General features: G+C 42.1%; 1 protein-coding gene across 1 annotated transcript in view; it reads left to right on the top strand.

The window, feature by feature from the left end:
• AFG2A (AAA ATPase AFG2A) overlaps positions 1–13,688 on the top strand; it is a 203,061-nt gene extending 189,373 nt beyond the window's left edge. Inside the window, exon 16 of the mRNA XM_076337257.1 lies at positions 13,349–13,688. Coding sequence (XP_076193372.1) covers positions 13,349–13,525 — 177 coding nt within the window. The 3' untranslated portion in view covers positions 13,526–13,688. The remainder of the gene's footprint in view (positions 1–13,348) is intronic.
• The last annotated feature ends 8,147 nt before the right edge of the window (positions 13,689–21,835 follow it).

Genomic DNA, 21,835 nt, shown 5'->3' with positions numbered 1-21,835 from the left:
CTGCTGTTCCCGATGTGGTTGGGGGGGCGGGGGGGAACTTCAGTGCTGGAGTGTCACTGTGACGCTGTGCCCATTACCAAGTCTCTCAGAGTTACAGTATTTAATTTGTAAGTCATTACCGCGCTTGGTAAGTAGGAGATGCACATTACAGCACGAGCGAGGCTTTCTGGATTACAGCTGTGCTGTACAACCTGCACTTTCTGATGCAGCCTGTGAACACACAGGTCAGGCACTTCGTATGTACCCGTTTGGCTAAAACAAGCGCCTTCACAAATTTGGGCTGCTGAGGTAAGTAACAGTTGTGTGGTGTCGCACAAATGAAAGGAAGCAATCAAATGCGGCTTCCCCATGACATTCCATACATTTAAAACTTGCTCATACCATAGAAAGCAAACGATTGATATCACAAAGTCTTCCAGATACCCTGAAAAGTATTAAACTTGATATCAAGTAGGAAATGTTAAGAACATCTCCTGATCTTTACAGTACTGAATAATTACAAAGCAGAGAGAAAATAGCATTTGTTTTTTGGTTCAGTATGGAAACCAGCGCTTCTGTGGTAGCATCCTGTATGTGCTGTCTTCATTCTTTTGATCATCTTTTACTGTGTTTGGAGAGGGGCTAAAACACTTGCTGTCCCAGTCCTAGTGTCTGTGCATCTAACATAAAATGAGTAAATATAATACACTGGGAAGTGGAAAGCTCATGCTTTCTCATGCACATAGGCAATTCCTGAGCAAATCTTACGAACTCATCTCTTGACAAGGGGCTAGGGACAATACCAGTTGTAGAAATCTATGCTAGGAAGACAGAGCAGCGTGAGCTAAAGACAGTGTCAGCGTTGCCCACTAATTAAGGTGTCCTTTATTTTCTGCCTCTTCCACTCACGGCCACCTGGCACGTGCTGTTGGATGCTGTCATCCTCAGCATCCTCCTCTACACTTCTGTGCCATGCAAAGTGGACTGCTAGGTGATTTCTGAGCCTGCTAGGTAGGCTAGAATGGCACCAAGGAGAGCAGTTGTGCTTTATTGTGTAATTATATAACTTGGCTGCACAATTCAGCATAGTAAAATATTTATGGACATTCATGAGAAGGCATACGTGTGCTGCAGGCTCTATCAAGAGGAGTGCATCCACAGCACTACAGGTAAGAGGAGCAGATGACCTTTTCCTGTGTATTCACCCAGCTTCCCCCAAAGAAGACTGCTAGATATTTTGAAGATCCAGGCTTGCATATTTCTTGCACAGAGGCTTGCAGTACGGGCTGAGACTGCTTTTTGTTCTTACTCTTCAGGCTATAGATTTGAGGGCTGGCTAGGATCTGTACAACCCACAGTACTGTTCTTTTTGTCTCATTTTCTCCTTTTTCTCTTCTGCCAAAAGCCCTCCCAGCCCAAGGGTCCTGTCTGTCTTTCCTATTGCTCTCCATAATAGTTGTTCCCTTCATCTTTCTTTTCTCCTTTCTCTTTGTAGCTGTTTGGACAAAGAGAGCTGATACAATTCCTTTCTCTAGTAGTGGAAACTGCGGGGAGCAGAATCTTTTCTCTGGCAGAGTTTACGCTCGGGTAGGTAAACCAGCCACATAGCAAGAGGCATGCTCCTACAGGAAACCTTACGGAAACTTCAGTTTGTAACTGTCCCTCGAACATGGCACCTCGGGAGCATTTCAGTTGCACAGGCCAGTCCTGTTGCTGGTTGCACTAACATTTCTTAATGGCTTTTGAGGTTTTTTTAACTGTGGTCCTTAGTTCTGTTATAGTTGACCATTCTCAGCTCGCTCTTGTGGCATCCTCTGCTGTGCTACAGCTATAGCAGCTCCTTTGGGCATCATTCCCTCCTCCCTTGATCTCAGCCTGGGCTGTGGTGTTAGATGCTATCCTGGCAAATCTTCCTGGTGCCAGGAAAGGTGGGAGACACCTGGCATTATCTCAGTGACTGTGAAAACTGTAATACCATATGCAACAGTGTCTACAGATAGCCTTCCTCAAATGTTAAGCACCTACCTAACGGGTGTGATCACTCTCACCTCCCTCCGTCGCTGCGGGGAAAAGGTAGGTGCCTCTCTGCAGGGCTTGGGTGGCCTGAGGGGCCTCGCAGGGACGTGCGGATTTTTGCCTCCTGTGCAGAGGGCCCAGAGCTACTCCGCTTTGATGCAAGCACCAAAGGCAAGGGCTTGAAGTGGGGAATGTTGAATCTAGAGCACTGTGGCCAAGGACAGCAAATGTCACAGAGGTCTAGGGGATCCTCATGGCTGAACACTATTAAGCATAAATTTCATCAATTTCTGGTCTTAAATTGTTTGTGTATCGTGCTAGTCTGCAACTTCTTAGAAGTTCAAATGCTGTTAACATTAAAAACCAAGCTGCGTACATCCTGGAGGAAAGGGAAGGGAGACTCCTCTGCTTCCTCCTATGCATATTTGCAAGAATGTTCAGGATAAATTTTGAACATAAACCATCTTTGTTAAGGGAAGAGAAATGCAAATGACCCATTTTCTGAGTCTTCCTAGTGCTGGAAATTTGCATTACCTTGTCTTGCCTAGACAAGGAAGGAGAGGGAGAAAACCCAAGAGACCAAGGAGGTTTTTGCAGTAACATGGCATAAACTGAGAAGGAGTTTACAAGTATGAAAAAGAAGAAATGGAGGAATTTGCTAAATTAGATCTGTTATCCATGGAGTAGCAGATCCGGTTATCCAGAATACTGAAGCGACTTTCAGACATGACATGGATTCAGTTTTCTCAGCTGCAGGAGGGCACTCAAATGAGAAGTTTTCATGTTAACAATGCAAAAGCAGATGCCTTTTTAATCTGGTCACTCATAACTTTTCACTGAAGGTAAGTGACAGCTCTGACTACAGGTTCTTAACATTTCAGCGTTTTACCTTATGCTGCCTCATTCTGTTCTTTGGCTCATTCCCAGAGGGATGGGGGCCAACTACACTGGTGAGAAGCTGCTCCACTTGTGAGGGAGCTGGTACTTTGGGATAGTGCTGTGAATCCCTCACGGTACACACTCAGTGATTCACTGGACTTGGGTAATTTTAGACCAGGAGCAGTGAGTCACATTTACCTATGGACTATATTCAGTAGACACAACGGGGATACACCTGAGATGTATTGTTCGAAGCTTTTATTGAAACTTAAAGTGGTTAGCAGATATGCTGTTATTGACAGTAGAATTGTATTAATTGTTTTATGACTTAATAACTCAAAATACTGTGGATTTTTTAAGCATGCAAATCTTAAAACCAGTAGATTGAGGGCTGTCAAGTCAGAACACAGAGAACCTTATGGGAAATGTGGGGGCTGCCCACCTGAAAGTGCCACTCGCAAGGCCGCCTGCACCAGTGACTGTCTGTCATGCCAGGCATATACTTTACTTAATTAGATGCATCTTGCATTGGCTTTTGAATTGGCAGATGAGTGAAAGAAGTTGCACAAGTGAAAGCATTTGTACGTAGGTTCAGTATGTCTCTAAGCTTCGGTGTGCTTTAAACCCACTTTCTGCTGCAGTCTCGTCCTCTCCCTGCCTTCAGAGCCTTCCTGCCTGCATCCTGGGTGAGCCAGTTCAGGGTGCTCAACCAGCAAAAACTACTCTTTTCTGTGTTGCTGGATTAGGTTTCTGCTGGTTAGCACTTGAACGGGCTCATCAAGGGGCCAGATCAAAAAGAGGTGGTGACCAGTGCATCACTGGTTTAGACTGACTGTTGGGAAGCACTGGTCACACTGCCATGTCTGCCTTACTGCTATTTTATTGACTTTCTATTCCATTAAAATATACCCCTTACATAAACCCTTTACTCAAGGTAATTGTTGGTACACCACTTTTCTTGTTTCATATATCATTCATTGTTCTTTTTCTTGCTATAATTACTACTTTTCTTTTCTTGCACAAGCAAAACTTGCATTAAAACTTACTTTAAGTTTTTTACCAGCCTTTTTGCTTCCTCCTTAAGGAGTAAGAACTGTACACAGAGGCATCTAGCTGTGGCTAACAGCATTTCTTTCTAGGTCTGACTGTCCTCCCAGCCATATTCTGCCTCTCTGGAATACAGGCATGCAGTAGCCCTCCTCCCTGATTTTCTTGGGAAACATGAGCAGCTGGGTACCATGGGAAGCTCCAAGAGGTAAACTTAGAAACAGTCTGAAATTCCTCTAGCATTCTGCTGAGGAAATAGATACTCCACAGGAGACATCTTGCACCTTCCAGGAACTGAGAACCCAATAAATGAAAAAGCGAGAGAGAGCTTCCATTAAGGACATTATTCATCTTGCAATCTAAAGGCCCTACACAACAAATGTCTTTTTTCACTCCCTGCCTCAACTCAGGATGTGTATGCATGTGTAAATAGCCATACAGAGACCCAAAAAGTATACATCTCTCTTATTATCATAGGATTTGTATGCTTTCTATCCTAATTGATAGAAACACTAAGACTCCGGAAGATTTGCTAGACTTTCTGGCCATTATTTTTAACTGAGTTTGTTTGCTTTTACTATATTGTATTATGATATCTCATATTTAGGTAACTACAAACACAGTTGCTATTAACCTGCTATGCAGGATCCAAATCAGAGACAATATTTGCCATAGCTCCAAAGACAGGATGAAAGGGAGAGTTTAAATAAACCCATGAAAAAAGAATTTTTTGCTTTCCTTTTTGCAGGGTGGATTCAAAAGTATAGGGCTCTAGCAATCTTTAAATGGTGATATAATGCAATAGAAATGCTGCTGGAGCTGAAAGGAGTTGAAAGACAGTTCTAGATTGGCTGTGCTCTACTGACGAAAAAAAAAAATATTTTTAGGGAAGGGAGGGCACTTCTCCCAATTCCTTTTGCAGAATCGCTTTTATTTGCTTTGTTCTGATAGGAGTCTAAGGCCTCTGCTACTGTCCCAAGTTAAACTCGAGAAAGGAATTACTGGTTTGAGAAGCAAAGGCATGAGTTATTTTTCAGTGCAAGAAATAGAGAATATGCTGAATGTATCGCCCAACCTCATATCCGTCTGCCTCAAAATGTGAAAAGAAAGCAAGCAAACGCAACAGCTACTTAACACCTACACTGTGATAGGTTTCATAAGGTAGAAGCTGCCAAATCTGTTTTGTAGTTTTTTTCTTTTTTTTTTGCTTTTCTAGAGAGAAACTCATGACAGCTACAGCTCATGATGTCCTCCAAGTCTTCTAGTTTTAAATTTTTAGTTGCATAATTCAATCTGCCTTGCTAGCGGCATTCAGCAGAATAGCATTGGCTCTGTGTACAGGTCCTCTGTAGTAACAGCATCCTGTGAGTGAGAACACAGTATTCTGTTAATTACTTTTAATTAAAATGAGTGCGTGCGCACGCACACACACATACACACACACACACACACAGAAAGACTCTGTTTTTCTAGTGGCTTGGCTTCCTTTTCCTCATTGAAGGGAAGAAGTTAAACTTTCTCATTAACTGTTTATATAAAAATGAAATAATTCTGAGGTTAACCAGAAATGCAGCTTAATCTTGTATAGAAACATGTGCGATTTTTTTTTTGTTGTTGTTGTTGCACAAATATAGCTGAAACTTGAAGTTGGCAGAGAGTGCTGTTTAAAAATATTTAGTCCCAGCATGTAAAAACTCGTTTTGTTACGGAATTCCTTTGTGAAAGGTGTAGCTATGCCATGTCTCTGCCAAAGTGATGGGAGCCATATCGACAGAGTGCGTTTTGGAAAATAGCTGCATTTTGGGCTTGTAGTTACAAAAGTGAAATTGGAATTTACATGTTTTATATATTGCTTGGAAGGATACCACATCTAGTAATATTTTTTAAGAGAGTGGAAAGAAGAAAAAAGAAAGCTTGCAGATGGAGTCAAAGCTTCGCTCTGTTAGAACATGTCGGGATGAGCAGAGGTATGTGTGATGACACTTAGCATGTACCACTGAAGGCTCTGGTTTATTCTCTTTAGCTGTCATCATGTGCTATAGTTATGATACATATGCTTAATTTTGGCTACATACCTCATCTTTCCCTTCTCTTCTCTGGGCGTGTTTAAGCTTTATAGAATAATAAGAGCTACTGATACATGTGATACTGTCTGCTGCCCAGGCACAACCCGTGCTCAGTTTTTGGTGCTGTAAGAGCAATTAAACGCAGCATTTTGTGGTCGTCGCTGTCTTGTTAATTGTTGCCATGATGCCATTGTCCCACAAGAGCGACTGGCCAGTTGTCTGGCTCAGCCCCTGGCCGACACGCCAGGCTCTGTGGCACTGGGCGACCACAGCAGGTAGACGAGGTGAATCTGAAGCCTGGCCCTCCTGGCCGGGACTGGGAGGAGGGGGCAGAAGGAGGAATTGGTCTCTGCTGCGGCCCCCCAAGGCAGCTGTGGCCACCATGGAAAGAGCTGAGTGGGAACCATCGTCCTGGTGTATTAGTAATACCAGATGTATTCAGGTGGCACGACCACTTTATGTCCCTGTAGAGCACCTCAGGTAAGCTGTGGACACCCACACGCATGGTCACATGCACATCAATCTGCAAAATTACACAAATAAGCAAACTGTAGATTAAATAGTGAAGATTTGGGCCAGTCTGTTCTGAACTAAGGTCACTTACAGACATTATTGAAGGAGCTGGTTTTGTTCAATTACATTTCCTTAACAACTTCGCATAAAAGAAATCAGGAATAGCAGAGATTATTTGCTCAGCTCACATAATACCTGTCCTTTTTATTTAAGAATTGCAAAGGTGCTGCTTCATCACTACAGACCTGTTTTAAAGTAGACTATCCATGTCCGCTCCTATTGAATGTCTCTTTAGTAAACACGGAAGAAAGAAGTCTATCTTTTTATAAAAAATAATATTTAATTATAGGATATCATTGCAGAGGATGCCTGCAATACGAATAGGAACTCATCTGTTCCAAGGCAGTGTTCATGAATACAGAACCATATAGATGCATGCACTTTAACTTGAGGAGAACTAATAACATTTTAAAACATAGTTGCTTAGAGATCAAAGAAGCCTCTGTCTCACTGAGGCACTTGTGTGGACTGTGAGTGCCTTGCACACTTTAGTTAGGAAAGTTTTATAGAGCGACAATCATATATTAAGTAAATTCACTCCAAAGCTCCAGTGGTAGGTACAGTACATGAATCTGAGGAATGAACGGATTCTGTATGAAAAGCATTATGTTAATATACTTTATCATTTTCTGGTTAGAATAGATTATTTTCCATTTGCAAAATGCCCAAACGTATAATCCATCCCATTTAAATCCACAGATCATAGAACTGAGCGGAATGAAGAGATACACATACAGGGGCGATTCTTTGTCTTTCAAAGATTAGATCAAAATTTATTGCAGGTGATCAATTATTTCATAGTATTGGAAACTTTTTCTTCTAAACAGAACAAGATTTGTAGTGGTCTGTAAGAATTTGTCTTCTCAGAGAAGAGAAAAAAGGCATGTTATCTTGTATTTTCCTGTTTTATCTGTTTTATTCATGAAACGGGAAAGTTGAAACATGAGACACGTACTAAATTTAAGCCTTTCTGAAATACATCAAAAACTCCACCTGTCACCAGTTAAGAGCCTCTCAGTTTAGCCCATTTTAAAGACAAAATGGTATTTGTGACATCTTAAAATAGTATTTTTATCTTTAAAAGTAGTATGTTGTACAAAAGCGTTATCTAGGGCATGTCTCCCTAGCCCAGCCAGCATTGTGCTGCAGTACCTGAGCTAGTTCAGACAGACCGCCACGCGCATCAGAAGCACTGTGGGGATGCTAAAACAGGGTAAGCGAGCACAAAATTTCATGAGGCGATCCAGCAGCTCTCTGCTGCTGGAGGAAGAGGTGCTTGCTGTGCTCTCCACCCCTCCCATGCCGACTGGCGCTTGTCGAAGCCCCCTGTGAGCCCATCTCAATACCCCAGCGGCAAGCTAACGTGCTGCTTTTTTTTTTTTCCCCCCCCCGGATTAGTTTTCTGATGGTCTGGTGCATTGAATCGGTTAATAAAAGGGCCAGCTTAGTGCTGGAGCCAGCACAAGAGACCGGTGGGACCCTGCAGCCAGCAGCGGGTGGTGCCTGCACAAAGGAGAAGGGGGAAAGAGGGGCTGCGTCGTCCCACACACTTTGAGCAGGAGTGACCTGCTCGGGGTGGCAAAACCCTAGAGGTATTTACCTCTCTGAGGTATTTACCATCTCTGCCCAGCACTGCACTGCGCCTTGTACAAATCCCTTCCGGAAAGTTGTGCGCTGCTGGAGTTGCATCGAATTGAGATATTCATGTCGATTTCAGAATACAGTCAGCAACCTTTCCCTGCTGCTGCCTTTTAGCTTCTCCGCCTACGGCGCATCTTCTCCTGATTTGTTTTCTCTTCTCGCTTTGGAAAGGCGTCCATGCCCACCTCTTTCCTCAACCAGGTGACGGCCCTGGGTCCTGAGAGCTTTCCGACTTCCCCAGTTTTGTGGGGATAAGGCTATTGCTCTCCGCAGAGGAGCTTCTGACGCAGGGGTAAGAGGAGGTGCCTGACATGGGTAGGAATTTGCCAGAGTGAGAAACAGATGTCCTGACCCAGGAGTTATTCATGTCTTTTTAAAATGCCATGTATGGACCTTTTATCTCTCCTTAACAGAGCAGGAGAGCAAACTCCCCAAACCTATACACAATCTTCCTTTGACGCTGCCTAGCAGGCGTGCACCGCACGGGCGCACAGTCTCGCAGGTAGTTTTCATCCAGGAAGCGCCACAATTTGCGCTATTCACAAACCGCAGGGTACTATTCTGTTTCCAGGCTCCTAATCCCTCTTACACACAATCCCTTACAACTTTAACTGGCGGGGTGGAGGAGCAAGTTAAAAGGGAAGGAAAAAGGAAAATGAAACACAATGTACGGCCAGCCAGTGGCTGCCAGTTACTGCGCACACAATCGACACCAGCTGCAGCCCAATTAAACCCGACATTCACAGGTGTTCCCAACAGACTCTGCACTAACAAAACCACTTTCTTGAAAATACCTAAGGCTTTAACACAGAAGCTCATTTCTTTTTTCCTTTTTTTTTTTTTTAAAGATTCTTTAAAGCTATTTAGAGCACTTTAAATACAAAGAAGCTGAAAAGGACTTTCAGTCTGCTGGAAGGAGTTGGTGCTTAATGCCAGAATGGGGGAGAATCGGCCAAGCTGAATCAGCCAGTGTAACCATTGGTTTTGGGAGAAAGATGGGTTATGCTGAATGCTGTTTATTCAGGGAACAGTAACTGGCACCGGGCATTTTATTGTTGCTGGGAGTGAAATGGGGAGGGAGGGAACGACTAGGTGTAAATCCATTTCTTTTCAGGACTCATCATTGTTTGCACCATAGCTGTGAGCTTGTGTGTGGCTTCACTTACTACTGATCAGCATGTGTGTGTGTGGTTCAGACAGTAAGTTTTAGTTCTCCTTTCCTCCCAGGATAACTCGATACAGTGACCTTTTTGACTTTGAAGTAGGATTCTATATTAGTTGGTTATATTCTGATCTTAAAGCACTCATTCAGATGATAAATCAGTCCTTTAAAAAAATGATAATCTATTTTTAATACATGAATTCAAAATTATATCCATACTCAGAGAGGACTGCAGACAGCAGACTAATGCATAGGTCAGTAATTTTCTCTCATTCCATTGAAAATGAGAATCGTGTTTGTTTAATTTATAATGATATTAAAAATCAAACTAGGGTATATTCTGGTACTCATAGATTCAATAGTATTCAGCCACACCTGGCTGGCTATTCATCTCTGCAATAACACCCCACACCTCAGTAGTTAGTTATTGCTTAATTACCTGCTGCCTGGTCTGCTGCTGTTTAATCACTGTTGTTTCTGACAATCACTTAATGTCTTCATTACAGCTTTAACAGTCAATGCTGAAAGCCACTCTATATTCAGATTCAGTCAAGAATATCTGTTTTGTCCTTCAATACATTGAGCTGCAATTTTGCCTTTGGAACAGGACTAGGACGTTATTCCTATTCCTCACAACACACAGAGATCCAAAAGACTGCGCTTTTTTTTTCGTTTGTTTGTTTTTTTCTAATACTGAAAAGGTAAAAATGGTGATCCCTTGGATTTGTATTTGAAAATAATTGAGAATTGTCTTAAAACTGGCAGATAGGTAATGTTGGTTCACAGCATTCATTTATAGAGGCAGGCAGAGGCTATTCATGCTGATAAATGCAATGGAGAGAAAAGAAAATCACCCAGGCTTCAAATTCACAAGTATACGACCTAAATTAGATGTTGTCACTCAGGAAAAGATACTGGAGGCAGTGTGGATAATTTTCTGAAAAAAATCATCTCGGTGCTAATATGATGGCAAATACAGTAGTAGGAAAGGAACTGCAAGCAACCCAGAAACACTGCTATGCCATGGTACGTCTCCCTCCATGCCCCGTACGGCTTCAGCCGCTCAAGGGCAAGAGGATAGAGCAGAACTAGCGAAGATGACATGGCAGACGGGCTGAAGGATGGACAAGTTCTGCAGGAGCAGGGACTGAATCACTGAGGACTCTTCAGCTTGCAAAGACTTGACTGAGAGGGAATGAGATAAAACTCCGTAAAATCATCGATGATATGGGGAAGGTGAACGGGGAACAACAGATGAATCACTGTTCTCATAACACAGGAACTAGAAGGCACTTGTTGAAATTACCAGGTTTAAGACAAAAAAAAGTGCCTTTTTATACAATCCATGGTTAGACCGTGGCACTCATTACAGAATGATGTTGTGGAGGCCAAAAGGAGAAGCAATTTAAGAAAGTAATTGGACAAATTTATTGAGGATAGGTCTGTTGCAAGGTTTTAAAACTTATGATCTAGATGCAGCCTCTGGTTTTGGAGTGCCGCTAAGCCTGGGAAGGATCCGTACCTTGCTGCAAAGCCGCTGGTTTTCTTCCTTTGTTGTCAATTAGCCCCTTCTGCTACCTTCCCTCTTTGCCTCACTTGACCCAATCTATGTTGTTTTTTAATCTAGGCAGAAATGACAGTTAAAAACCCTTCAGTTGCTTGGTCTAGTAAGAAATGTCCTAACGTGACCGTGACAAGAAATATCTATGAAAAACCAGCAGACCTTAGGCCAGTAACGCAGCAGATTTCACCAGATGAATTCACTCTCATTTCACTGTGGCTATATTACTACTTGTGTTTGCTTTCCATGAGTGATTTAGCTTTACTAGCTAGTGAGAATGCTTGTGAGGACTTTTTTTTTTTAAGTTTGCATACTTGAATGAAGAAAAATAATCAAACTTGCCTTGTCGAATCTCTTAGCCCAGAAACCTGATGCTCTGGGTGAGCCAAGTTTTTAACTTTTAACTTTTTAACAAGCCAAATTTTAAACACTGTGCCATAATGCCTGCTGTTTATTACTCAATAATATATAAAAGATTTAGTCCACAAAAATTCAGAGTGCAGCCAGGAAAAGAGAGAATGATAATTCATGCCTTAAAATTCTTTCCTCTTCCCTTAAAAGCAGCTCAAATGCTCCTGGGAAACCAACAAAAAATATCAGTTTTCTGGTGCTTCCTCATGTCTATTAATTTTCGGTTATCACAGAACTTAACGGTTCAGTCTTTAAGAATAAAATTAAAACAAAAAAATCCTTTGGAGATTAATTATCGTCACTGTTACCGATACTCTTGGCAGAGCATAGAGAAAACGTAAAAGCATCATCAGAAGTATCAGCTTATGGGCAAATTCATCCTAAGTGTATCAGTGTACAAATGAAACAGGAAGAAATAAGACCGGCAGTGGTGTTCCTTCTTTTTTGGATCTGCCAACTTGACAGTCTTTCCTTCAGCTTTTCCTTCAGTAAAACATACCAGCTCCTAACAAGTGAAGGTCTTGTGCTGTAGTGATACCCTGCTTCGTAATTTTGATGCTGTAGACCGGCGATGGTCTCTGTGAGCAGAACAGGACGGTCAAAACCTGCTGTACTGCCTTTTGGGGTTTTTTAATAATGCCTGTGAAACCCCCCCAGAAGGTCTCTTCCTCGTCATTTTGTGGAAGACTTGTCCTTAGTGCAGTATTTATCAAGGGGAAACGGACCCCTCCTTCAAGGACGAACACAGGTTTAGGGTCCAGGATGCTTGGGACCTGTTTTTCCATCAACAGTCTTCTCCCTTTTGAAAGATTTCTGGGTTTGGTGTTAGGCAGGGATGGGGGGGAGTTCGATCTGATTTGGGTTTTTTTTCTTTAAGTAGCTTTATATTTGTGTTAGAGGTAGGGAAATAGTCACACTGTCTACTTAGAGAAAAACCTGAACGGAAAGACCAAGATCCCTGCGTTACTTTCTAGATGATGTATTACTTACCTTCGCAAGAAGTTGGTGCACTAAATCTCAGCTACGCTTCCACGGTTAACTGTCTCTGAAGTCCTGAAAAGCATTAAAATGCATAACAGCAGTGTTTAGCTTCACTGCTCATTAGAGCAGCACAGAACTAATAGTAATATTGTTGTAACTTGACAAAGCCATCTAAATCCATGCATGTTTTCTTGTGAAAGCTTCCTAAACATGCTGCTAAATCCTCTAAAAAGCTACTAAACGGCTTTGGCAACCATTAGCACAGCATAAGCGGGGGAACTCTTTTCAGTAAGTGAACAAACAGAGAAAATATGCTGAATAGCTGGACAAATGTTTTTCAGCTGGCTCTTTCATTTACAGATATAAGGGAGCAGTCAATATCAATCACTGTTTTCCCTGTTGCACTGGAAATCACAATATCTCTTTTCATTCCACAAGCTCTTTTCACCACAGTAATGTGTCTTTAGAGTGACACTGGCATCAGTCTGTTTCCGCTGTCTGAAGTCCAGAGAGCTTAAAAACACATTGCAGGGTATGAGACCTTAACCCTCCTCCCCTTCCACACACCCCTCTCCTTCTAGCCTTCCCTTCTGAATTAATTGTTTTTACTTCTTTCCCAGCGTAAAGCTGAGAAAGAAAAGTGCCCGCAGAGCCTGGGAATATCTGCTCTTGCGCTTTGGGGACAGAAAAATTATCGCTGGTTGTTGGGATTTTAATTTATCAGGTGTTGCGGGGAGTTTAACACAAGGTAATACGATTATCAAGTTAATTTGCAACATACTGTGATATGAAATGTAATGTTACTGTGGTTTGAATTTCGAGCTATATCCTGTTTCTTGGATGTCCTAATCACCCACAACCTCATTTATTAAAAAAAAAAAAAAAAAAAATTGGAGAAACTCTGTCCTTGTGAGTATCTGGCGTTTGGACTATGTTGATATTCTTGTGTTTGCTTTCTTCCTTTCGAGTAATATATTTTATAATAATAATGCTATGTGTTTTGTTTTGGTTTTTTTAATTGTTTCCCTGCAGATAACAGCAGTCTGTAGAGAAGCAGCCCTTCTAGCTCTTCAGGAAGACATACATGCCACATCTGTCATGGGACGGCACTTTCGGTACGCACTGGCTGTCGTGACCCCAAGGATTCCCGATTCGTTAATCCAGTTTTATGCAGATTATCAGCAGCAAAGTGGACTGCACGCGCTTTGAAAGGCAAATTAATACGTACCCCCATTCACAGTGTGAATAGCAAATTTCCTTGTAAAGCTGTCAAAAGCTAAAGAATTTTGTATTGTGAGTGAGTGGAGTGTCCGAAGTTAACTGAAGTGCAAAATCGTCATAATAAATGCCCGTGTGGAAGTTTTGAGTGTAACAGATACCGTCCAAAACTTTATATTTTACAGTTTCAGTGGTATAATCTGCATTTCAGAGGTAGTAAGATTGCTGGTTTAAGTCAGTTTATCTGAGTGTCTATCCGTGTATCAAAAAATAATTACCAAATTCTGAATTTTTGGTGGATTCTTGGCCCTAAAGAGAGTGGCAACAAGCGTCATTACTGTCTTCATCTGTTCCTGCCTGAACCACAGTTTAATCCCAGGGACCATCCCAGTGAGGCGCGGACCTTGGGGAGTGGCCTCACTACAAAAATGCTGAAAATTATTCTGAATCTTTTGATTTATGATCTCCAGAAAAGCTGCCAAACAGGCTTGCCGAACATAGAGCTTTCCGAGATAAAGCTAAGGTATCCTGACTGATTACAGCGAAACATTTCTCTTTGGTCTTAAACAACTCCTTTTTACACATATTGGGAAGTAGGCACCTTAAAAATTGTACATCCCGTAGCTGCCTGCGCATTTCAGAAAAGTGAACTGCATCTAATTCTTGGCTAACCTGAAACCACTGCCAGGCGTCAGCGAAAGGGCTTTTGTGTTGTTTGTTTGTTTGCTTCTGTCAAAAAAAAATAGGAATGTTGATCGGTAATTTAAAGCTGGCCACTTAAAATCCTAATGAATCCTAATTAATGAATAAGAAAACCTCCTTGCAAATACTGCTATAAATGACCACAAAATAGTTCAAGGACAGATAAAATCTTTTCAACTTACTTCTTTGTTATATCGTCTGTTATAAGGACCTGATGACAGGTCCTCACGGGCTCTCTGCTCTTGCGCTCAGTATGAAATGTAATTAAGCAAACTCATTTTCAGCATTTTTCCCCACAATAGAAGGGCTGAGCTTTTCTATGCCAGACTTGAAAAATAGAGGGAAAGGTAAAGCAAAACCAAGACAAACTTTAACAAAAATTTTTTAAAGAGGTGACAAAAACCTGAATTTCCGTAGGTAATTCTGTGTTTTCCTGGTGTTTTGGGGGTAAGTAGAAGAATTTATAGGTTAAAATTTTAGCCAAATCCTGCTCTTACTTGTTGGAGTAAACAAGAAATATCATTTCAGGCTTTATCACGTGTAAGGTTATTTTTGGGAGTTGTTTATTGGTGGTTCTGGAGACTTCTTTCTTGCAATCATTGTATATGTACTCATGGGAGAGTTATAATTATTTAGAAATTTATAACTTTTTATGAGAAATTTGTGTATATCTGTCTAAGAGATATTTCTGCCATATTTGCTTATATTATTGATATGAAATTTAAAAAGTAATCTCTTGGCCTTGATTATGTTTTTTTTCTTTCTACTTAGTTTCACTCTGTACACAATTTGTAGCCTTTAAACAGAAATCTACTATTTTTAAATTACAACTTTTCTATTACTTTTATTCTAACCTCTTGTTGCTATAATTAGCATTTAATTTTACTATCACTGAAAAGGATTAGAGGATGAGGAAAAGCAGGTCGTTTACTTCGTTCATCTGATGTACGTGCGGGTTTTTTCTTTTTTTCATTTTTTGACTCTTTAATAGTACAGCGGAGGAAATTAAGAAAATTGTAAACTAGAAAAGTTGCCTTGGGGATCAAGACTGCATTTGAAACTACTCAATCCTTCTTTTCTAAGCTCTATATACTCCAGCTTGAAGCTCAGGATGCGAGTCGTTTATCGTAACCATCACATTTTTGATGTTTCCAAAAATTAAATGCCATACCGTTATCCCCAGGCACTTTCCTCCAGCGTGTGTTCCTGAAGGGAGGGAAGAGAGATCGTAGTTTTTACCGCCAATAACAAATTCTGATTGTAATTTTGTATCCTAAAAATAACACTATGTGGTGCTCCAGATGAGTAGCGAAACTAGATTGCCATTCCTTGGGAAGTGCTCAGATCCCTTGGGAACGTGCACCAAGGCGTGAATCTGAACTGAGAAACTCAGAGAAAGGCAGGTAGGAGCTGGCTGCCCTTTCCGTACGTGGACTCCTGTTGCCATCAGAGGGAATTTTGCACATTGAATTTTAGGACATGGAGAGAATGCTGGCCCATGACTGCGGTTTGTGCCTTGGGAAAAACCCCATCCCTCCAAACATTTGTCCTCTCATCCGCACGGTACCACATTTATCCACATGATAGCAAATCTCTTGATACGTACCTACATGCTTGAAGTGATTTTAAATGTAGGAAGGTCCCCTTTTTATCGTTCGGTTTGTGGAACTTGATTTTTTAAAAAGTAAGATACTCTGAAAAAAATTAAGTTATGGCAAATTTGTGAAGTCCCTAGAAGGTTTATGTTGCTCCCAAATATTCTGTTTGGAAAACTTGGCTAGTCTGATGCCACTCAAAATCTTACTCCATCCCAAGCCAGAGATAAATTGAGATTTAAAGAAGGGTATGATGATTCCCCTTCTGGTTCCTAATGCCAGATTGCTGTTATCGTGGACTAGCAACTCGAAACCTTCTTATCAGGATTCTGGAAAATAACCAAATATTTAGTTTTGGTCAAAGCACATCAGCAGCGTAGTCCTCTCGTAATCCAGTCCGGTGAGTGCTTTTGCACCCTCAGCCTCTCATTGGAACTTACTGATGAGGGCACTGTAGGACAGAGCACTTTGAAAGTATCTTCTGTTAGCCTGTCATTTAAATGAGTGTTTTTTAATTCAGAGCTGAACTTTTCACGGCGTGTTTTACTGAACACATTGTGCCTTGGCACCGAATCAAATTGCTTGCAGTGTGAGGCCATATAAGCCTGAACACCTCTACGCTTCAGAGTAAATCAAAGATAGAGGCGTTCGTTCTTCTGCTGGGTTAATGACGTTTATTGTTGTTTGGATGTTTCCGTGAGATTTAATTTTAATAAAACGATAGGGGCTCAGTGAACAGAAAAGAACGCATCTGAGCAGAACATCTCTCTCCCATCCTCTCTTTAACTGCTGAAGTGGTTCCTAGACTTATTTCTTCACGTTCTTTAGAAATACAGTCTTTTTCCTGCCTGCCATTATCTTTTGGAGCCAGTTTTTGGCCCAAATACTGCTTGAGTTGCAGAATTGTTAACATTAAATCAGCTTTTCAACGTTTCAGGCACATTTTGTTTAAATACAAAGTCTAACTTTTTCCTCTAATAACAACGTCTTGCAAAATGGCATAAAATGTCTTTTGACAGGTTTGCCAAAAATGACCAGGAGAATATTTATGATCAAAATGCAAAAATGTCTTCACTTAACTTGAAAAAAGTTCAGTCCTGTGTTCTCCCTAATGCAGAAAACAGATTTTCACTGCAAGTACGATATACAATTCTTAATCCTGGAAAAAGAATGAAGTTTATTGTGGATAATTTTCCTACAGTCTCTAAATGAGAACAGAACATAAGGTTTACTGAGTTCAGGTGCGAGGGCGAACATCGGGGACAGAACAAAGACAATTTTCAAAGACGATTATTCAAAATCATCGAACTTAGACTTGTCAGCCCTTTCAAATATTGTGTCCTTAAAGTTGATTTTTCTGGTTTGTGTATTCTGGCTCTTTCCTTTTAGTTTCTTTACTAATTTTAAATGTCAAAAGTGTGGTGGTTCTCCTTTAGAAACTGGGCACGTGCCAAACATAATGCTCCTATAACTGAGCATCAGTCGATTAGTGCTGTGGGAAGGCTGTCCGTGGATGATGTTTCCCTGGGAAGCAGGCGTCAAACTCTGTTCTGATGGGGTATGGAGAGGGGTAAAGAGAAAGCCGAACTGTAAAGCCTAATGTTTTGCCGTGTACTGCCCAGTAAGCTGAAGTTAACTGATGGACACAAGTTCATGGGCAGGAAAACTATCCCTCCTTATAGCAATGGGCAAGTATCAGGGCTGTGGAGGAGACTGACCCTTAAGGCTTTTCGTTGTTTCCGGCTCTCCCAGAGAAAGCAATTGCTTGGGTGGGTGAAACAGTATTACCAATACTAGAAAAGCCAATGTCCAGTGGTTGTGGTAGCTCAATATCTAGTGCTAGCTAGGAGAGAACTTAGAAGGAATTGTACTTGGAAGATGGAGAGTCACGCATGTGCCTGGAAGGTAAGCACCCACTGTCAAAACCTTGGCAAAAGCCCCTGAAAGAATTAGTAAAAAGCAGGCATAAAGAGCTTGCCTTGCTTCCTGTGATCACAAAGTTGGGACAAAACTGAATGTGCTTCCTTCACGCTTCTGTGCCTTGGGATTACTCCCGCACTAATGCAGTCAGGGGTGTGGGAAGTGGCTTGCAGTGGGAGCTGGGCACAAACTGACCTGCGCCTCGACCTGCTCGTGACATGTGTGATGGGGAGATCCGCTGCTTGGCCACCGCTGACAAAGCCAGCACGTAAGGAGAGACAGGGTGAAGGAGGGTGGATAATCGGTGCGTTGCAGCTACTCCAAAGTGACATATCGGCCGCTGGACACAGGAGCCAGATGGCCTATGTAAAGCTTTTTGTAGCTGCTCCAAACTCTGTCTTGAGGTCCTGGTCAATGTGGAGCTAACCCTTAACAGGGTTGCATTTGGAAAACTGGTTTTGCATTGTGACCCTTCTGTATTTGTATTTAATGTTGTTGTTACGGTGGTAGTGAATTGCAGTAATTTTTATCTACTATGAACCTCAAAATCTTTTGCTTTTCCTGCTGCCTTTTTTTTCCTTTGACATGAAAGAAAATACTGTAGGTGATCTAATGTGTGCAATTTAATAAAGAGCTTTTCCTAGGGAGTAGGTGCAAGAGGCATGCAGAATCACAATTGTATTTGGGCACGTTTTGAATGGCAGGTTAACATCTGGAAGACAAATATTTCAGCTGAAACCTACTCCTAATCTTGGGTTTTGTGTCTGCTGTTTCTGCAACTGCTACCTGTTCATTTATTAATCTTTTCTGTAGGAAACTCAGCCGTGCATTTTCTCCAGGGCTTTATATGTTCTGTGTTAAATCTTTTAAATGGTGTCATTCTTCCCTGCAGACTTAAATCCAATGACTCCAGAGTCCTGATAGGAGAAGGAGATGTGTGTTTTCTCTGTTAACTAGTCCGCCAAGGTCCGAACCGGTGAGGGGGAAAGAGCCCTGCTCTGTGTTTGCGTGGCAGGCCTCCAGCAAGAGCGCAGGTGTTGCAAGAGAAGGCAATGGCAACCAGATGACATTCTTTCCCCTTGAACTAGTGTGGAGCCATTGCTCAAACAGATTACGGGTCCTTCCAACAAAATTTGAGGCTAGCGTAGTGACTGCATTTGCCTGCGTAAAACCCATGGCAATAAAGCTTGGATTCATCTAACTAAAAGATTAGGGGAGCGGAATTGCTCTCAGTTCCCTCAGCAGTCATTGGAGAGACACTAGAAGATGGTCCAGACAGTGATTTATCCCAGCTAAGAGCTGAACTACCTTTCTGGAGGTGCTAAAGGGGGTAGCTGATGGCAAGAGAGGCCCCTAGGCACTTACCTAGAGAAAGTGCCTAGAGGTGGTTGGAAGGAATTGAGAGCAGTAACTCTCAAAATATCGAGAAAAATATTTTACCGACTTGTGCAAATATATCCTGTTTGCATGAATGGTTCTGGAAATGCCGTTGGTCTCTTCCTCTCAATCCCTGTGTCTGTGTGGCATGGCGGCGTGCTCTTAACCACACCACACCCCCCGCCCCCTGATTTTTTTATCTCCTTTACTAACACAGGGGAGTTTTCACATCCCTGTTTGGTAAAGTAAATGCCTCCGCATCAGCAGAGTGTGGAAAGGGCTTTGATAACCTTCAAGGTGAAACACTTGTCAGCTCTCACTTTATCCAGGAACGGATTATCTGGGCTGTGGAATAATGAGGTCATGTCTTTCCTCCACGCTGCTGGCAAGAGCTTCGAATTTCACACAGGGGTAGCTGCTTACATCTAGCCTGCTCTGGTTAATGCCGTTTAAAGCTACCCCCCTTCTCTGTCAGCGAGTTTTCCCAAAACTGAGGGTGTGAAATGTGTTCACGCAGCCTCAGTTGCATTACACGTGAGGTGTTTTCATGGTGCTTGGATTGCTGCCTTAACTGAGAGTCGGTTGGGGTGGATGCAGAAGTGCAAGATGCAAGTAGCAGAGCGACTTGCATGCGCTACTGCAGCTACGTACAGGCAGGCACTGCTTATGAGGAACGTAGAGCGGGATTTGGCGGGTGAGTGGACCGGAGCCATGTAGCTTTTTTCAGGTGAGTGTCCCGCTACTCAGCTTGCTGTGCTGCCGCCAGTCTAAACCTGCAGCTTTCATGCAGAGCTATCGCATTGAGAGTGGCCATGGACGTGAAAGATCCCTAAAGCACACTCGTTGTGGGTGTTAAGGCCTATGGGTGCTTAAGTAGATTAGCAAACAAACAAATCCTGTAATATTCTGGAATGCTTCCTCACCACCTAAGTAGGGATTATTCTACCAAACCAGCAAATTCTACCCTTCTACCTAGTAAAGTCTGCCTTTCAGATAACTATGCTCTTTAATAAGCAGTACTCTTGGGGTGGGAAGGAAAATATGAAAGCATATTGAAAACTTCTGCGTGGATTTCAAGAAAAGCTCAAAAATGTTAAAGAGACCCTGTGAAAACTGAGGTTACTACAAGTGCTGGCAGTTGCATACGTAGGATGCTACACCAGAAAGGTCGCTTCAAAAGAAAATATTATCCTTAACGTTTGTTTTACAGAACTCGCTACCATTTTATGTACAAACATGTGACATAACTCACCCACCACTTTCTTCTTAGCACTGTGAAGATCTTGGTTAGACTGTCTGCTTTTTATCTGAAACATGTAGAAACAACTGGTTACCTTGGTCTGATTCCACTTCCAGGCTTTCATCATCTGTAATTTGGGTAAAAAGCTGCTTTTGTTAATATGTAATGCATCATAGCAACCGGTTACACTTTTACTACAAAAGGGTGTTTTATTTTCCTGAGGGATGAATAGTAATCAAGGATCAGCTGGTGGTGCCAAGTGCCTCGATAACACAATTGGCTGCATACAGCTTTGTTAGGCCCCTTCCTGCACTTGCCGGAGCGACTTAAAAGAAGATGGTAGGAGAGCTCTTCTTTACCTGCTTGACTGTTGGGGATGTGAATTTTGGGATCACTGTCTGCTGGGTGAGAAGGTAAGCGCCTGCATCAGAGCCCTTACCGACTAACGGTGGTGGGGGGAAGGTGGGATTGGAGATAGAGAAAATGTGTGAAAATAACCATGTGAATTAGGAAGATTACCCTGAAACTGAACGCTGGGTGATTTTAATGTGGAAAGGCGAGGGTTGATGGAGTTGGAAGGAGACAGAAAGTAGCAATACTGATTATAATCAGAGTAGGGGCTGATTTGTGTTATTTTGATGCTGATTTCGGTGTGATGGTGAGCTGAAGGAGGGCTACAGTCACCCTGGCCCTATGGTAGGAAGTGTCTTACTGCTAAGCACAAAGTGGAATCTGGCTTTGATCTCATTAACCCCATCAGCACTGGGTTAGCAGATGTGTTTCTGGAGCTTGACTCTTTCAGACACTTAAGGTGTATATAAAGTGGCAGACATTACGATTCGTACTTTCTTTGTGGTTTTGTTTTGGGGTTTTTTTAACATCAAAGGCTAAATTCTTCTAGGCCAGCTCTGGCTTCTGCATTGGTCTTGCTAAATGTTTCCCGTGCAGCAGGAAGAACACCCTTGCAGTTGCTTTCTTCCGGGAAAAAGAAATTCTCACATCTTCCCCCTCTCCTCCAAAATGGACTTTGTTGACTGGAAAAGGTAAAGGTTGCAGCAGGGCAGCCCTAAAGGCAGAACACGGTGTTTGCTGCATATGGAAGCGAGACCTCTCTGAAGTCTTTGGAGCAACCCCTCTTGAAGTGCAGCAAGCCCCACAGATGCAGAGAGTTTTTACAGATTTTTTTTTTTTTCCTCCTGGAAATATTTCATTATCATATCTGGCAGGGTTCAGCACAGTTGCAAAAACTTCAAAAGAAAAAGTTAAGACAGAGATTCTCCTGAATTTTTCAGAAAATCAGTATCAGGTGGTATCAAGAGGGAGGAGGGGAATTTTACCCTTTTTCTCAATGAGAAGAAGAGGAAAAGGTGGGGGAGTAAAAATCTAAGAAAAAGTGGGGAGGAAGAGAAATTACTAGAAAGCGTGTGTGGAAAGTTTCCTCCTTTCTTCTAAGTCTGCTCATTGTTT

This window comes from Aptenodytes patagonicus, chromosome 4, assembly GCF_965638725.1.
Source record: "Aptenodytes patagonicus chromosome 4, bAptPat1.pri.cur, whole genome shotgun sequence".
Taxonomy (NCBI): Eukaryota; Metazoa; Chordata; class Aves; order Sphenisciformes; family Spheniscidae; genus Aptenodytes; species Aptenodytes patagonicus.
The sequence above is the reverse complement of the archived record's forward strand: the minus strand, read 5'-3'. Positions and strand labels throughout refer to the sequence as shown.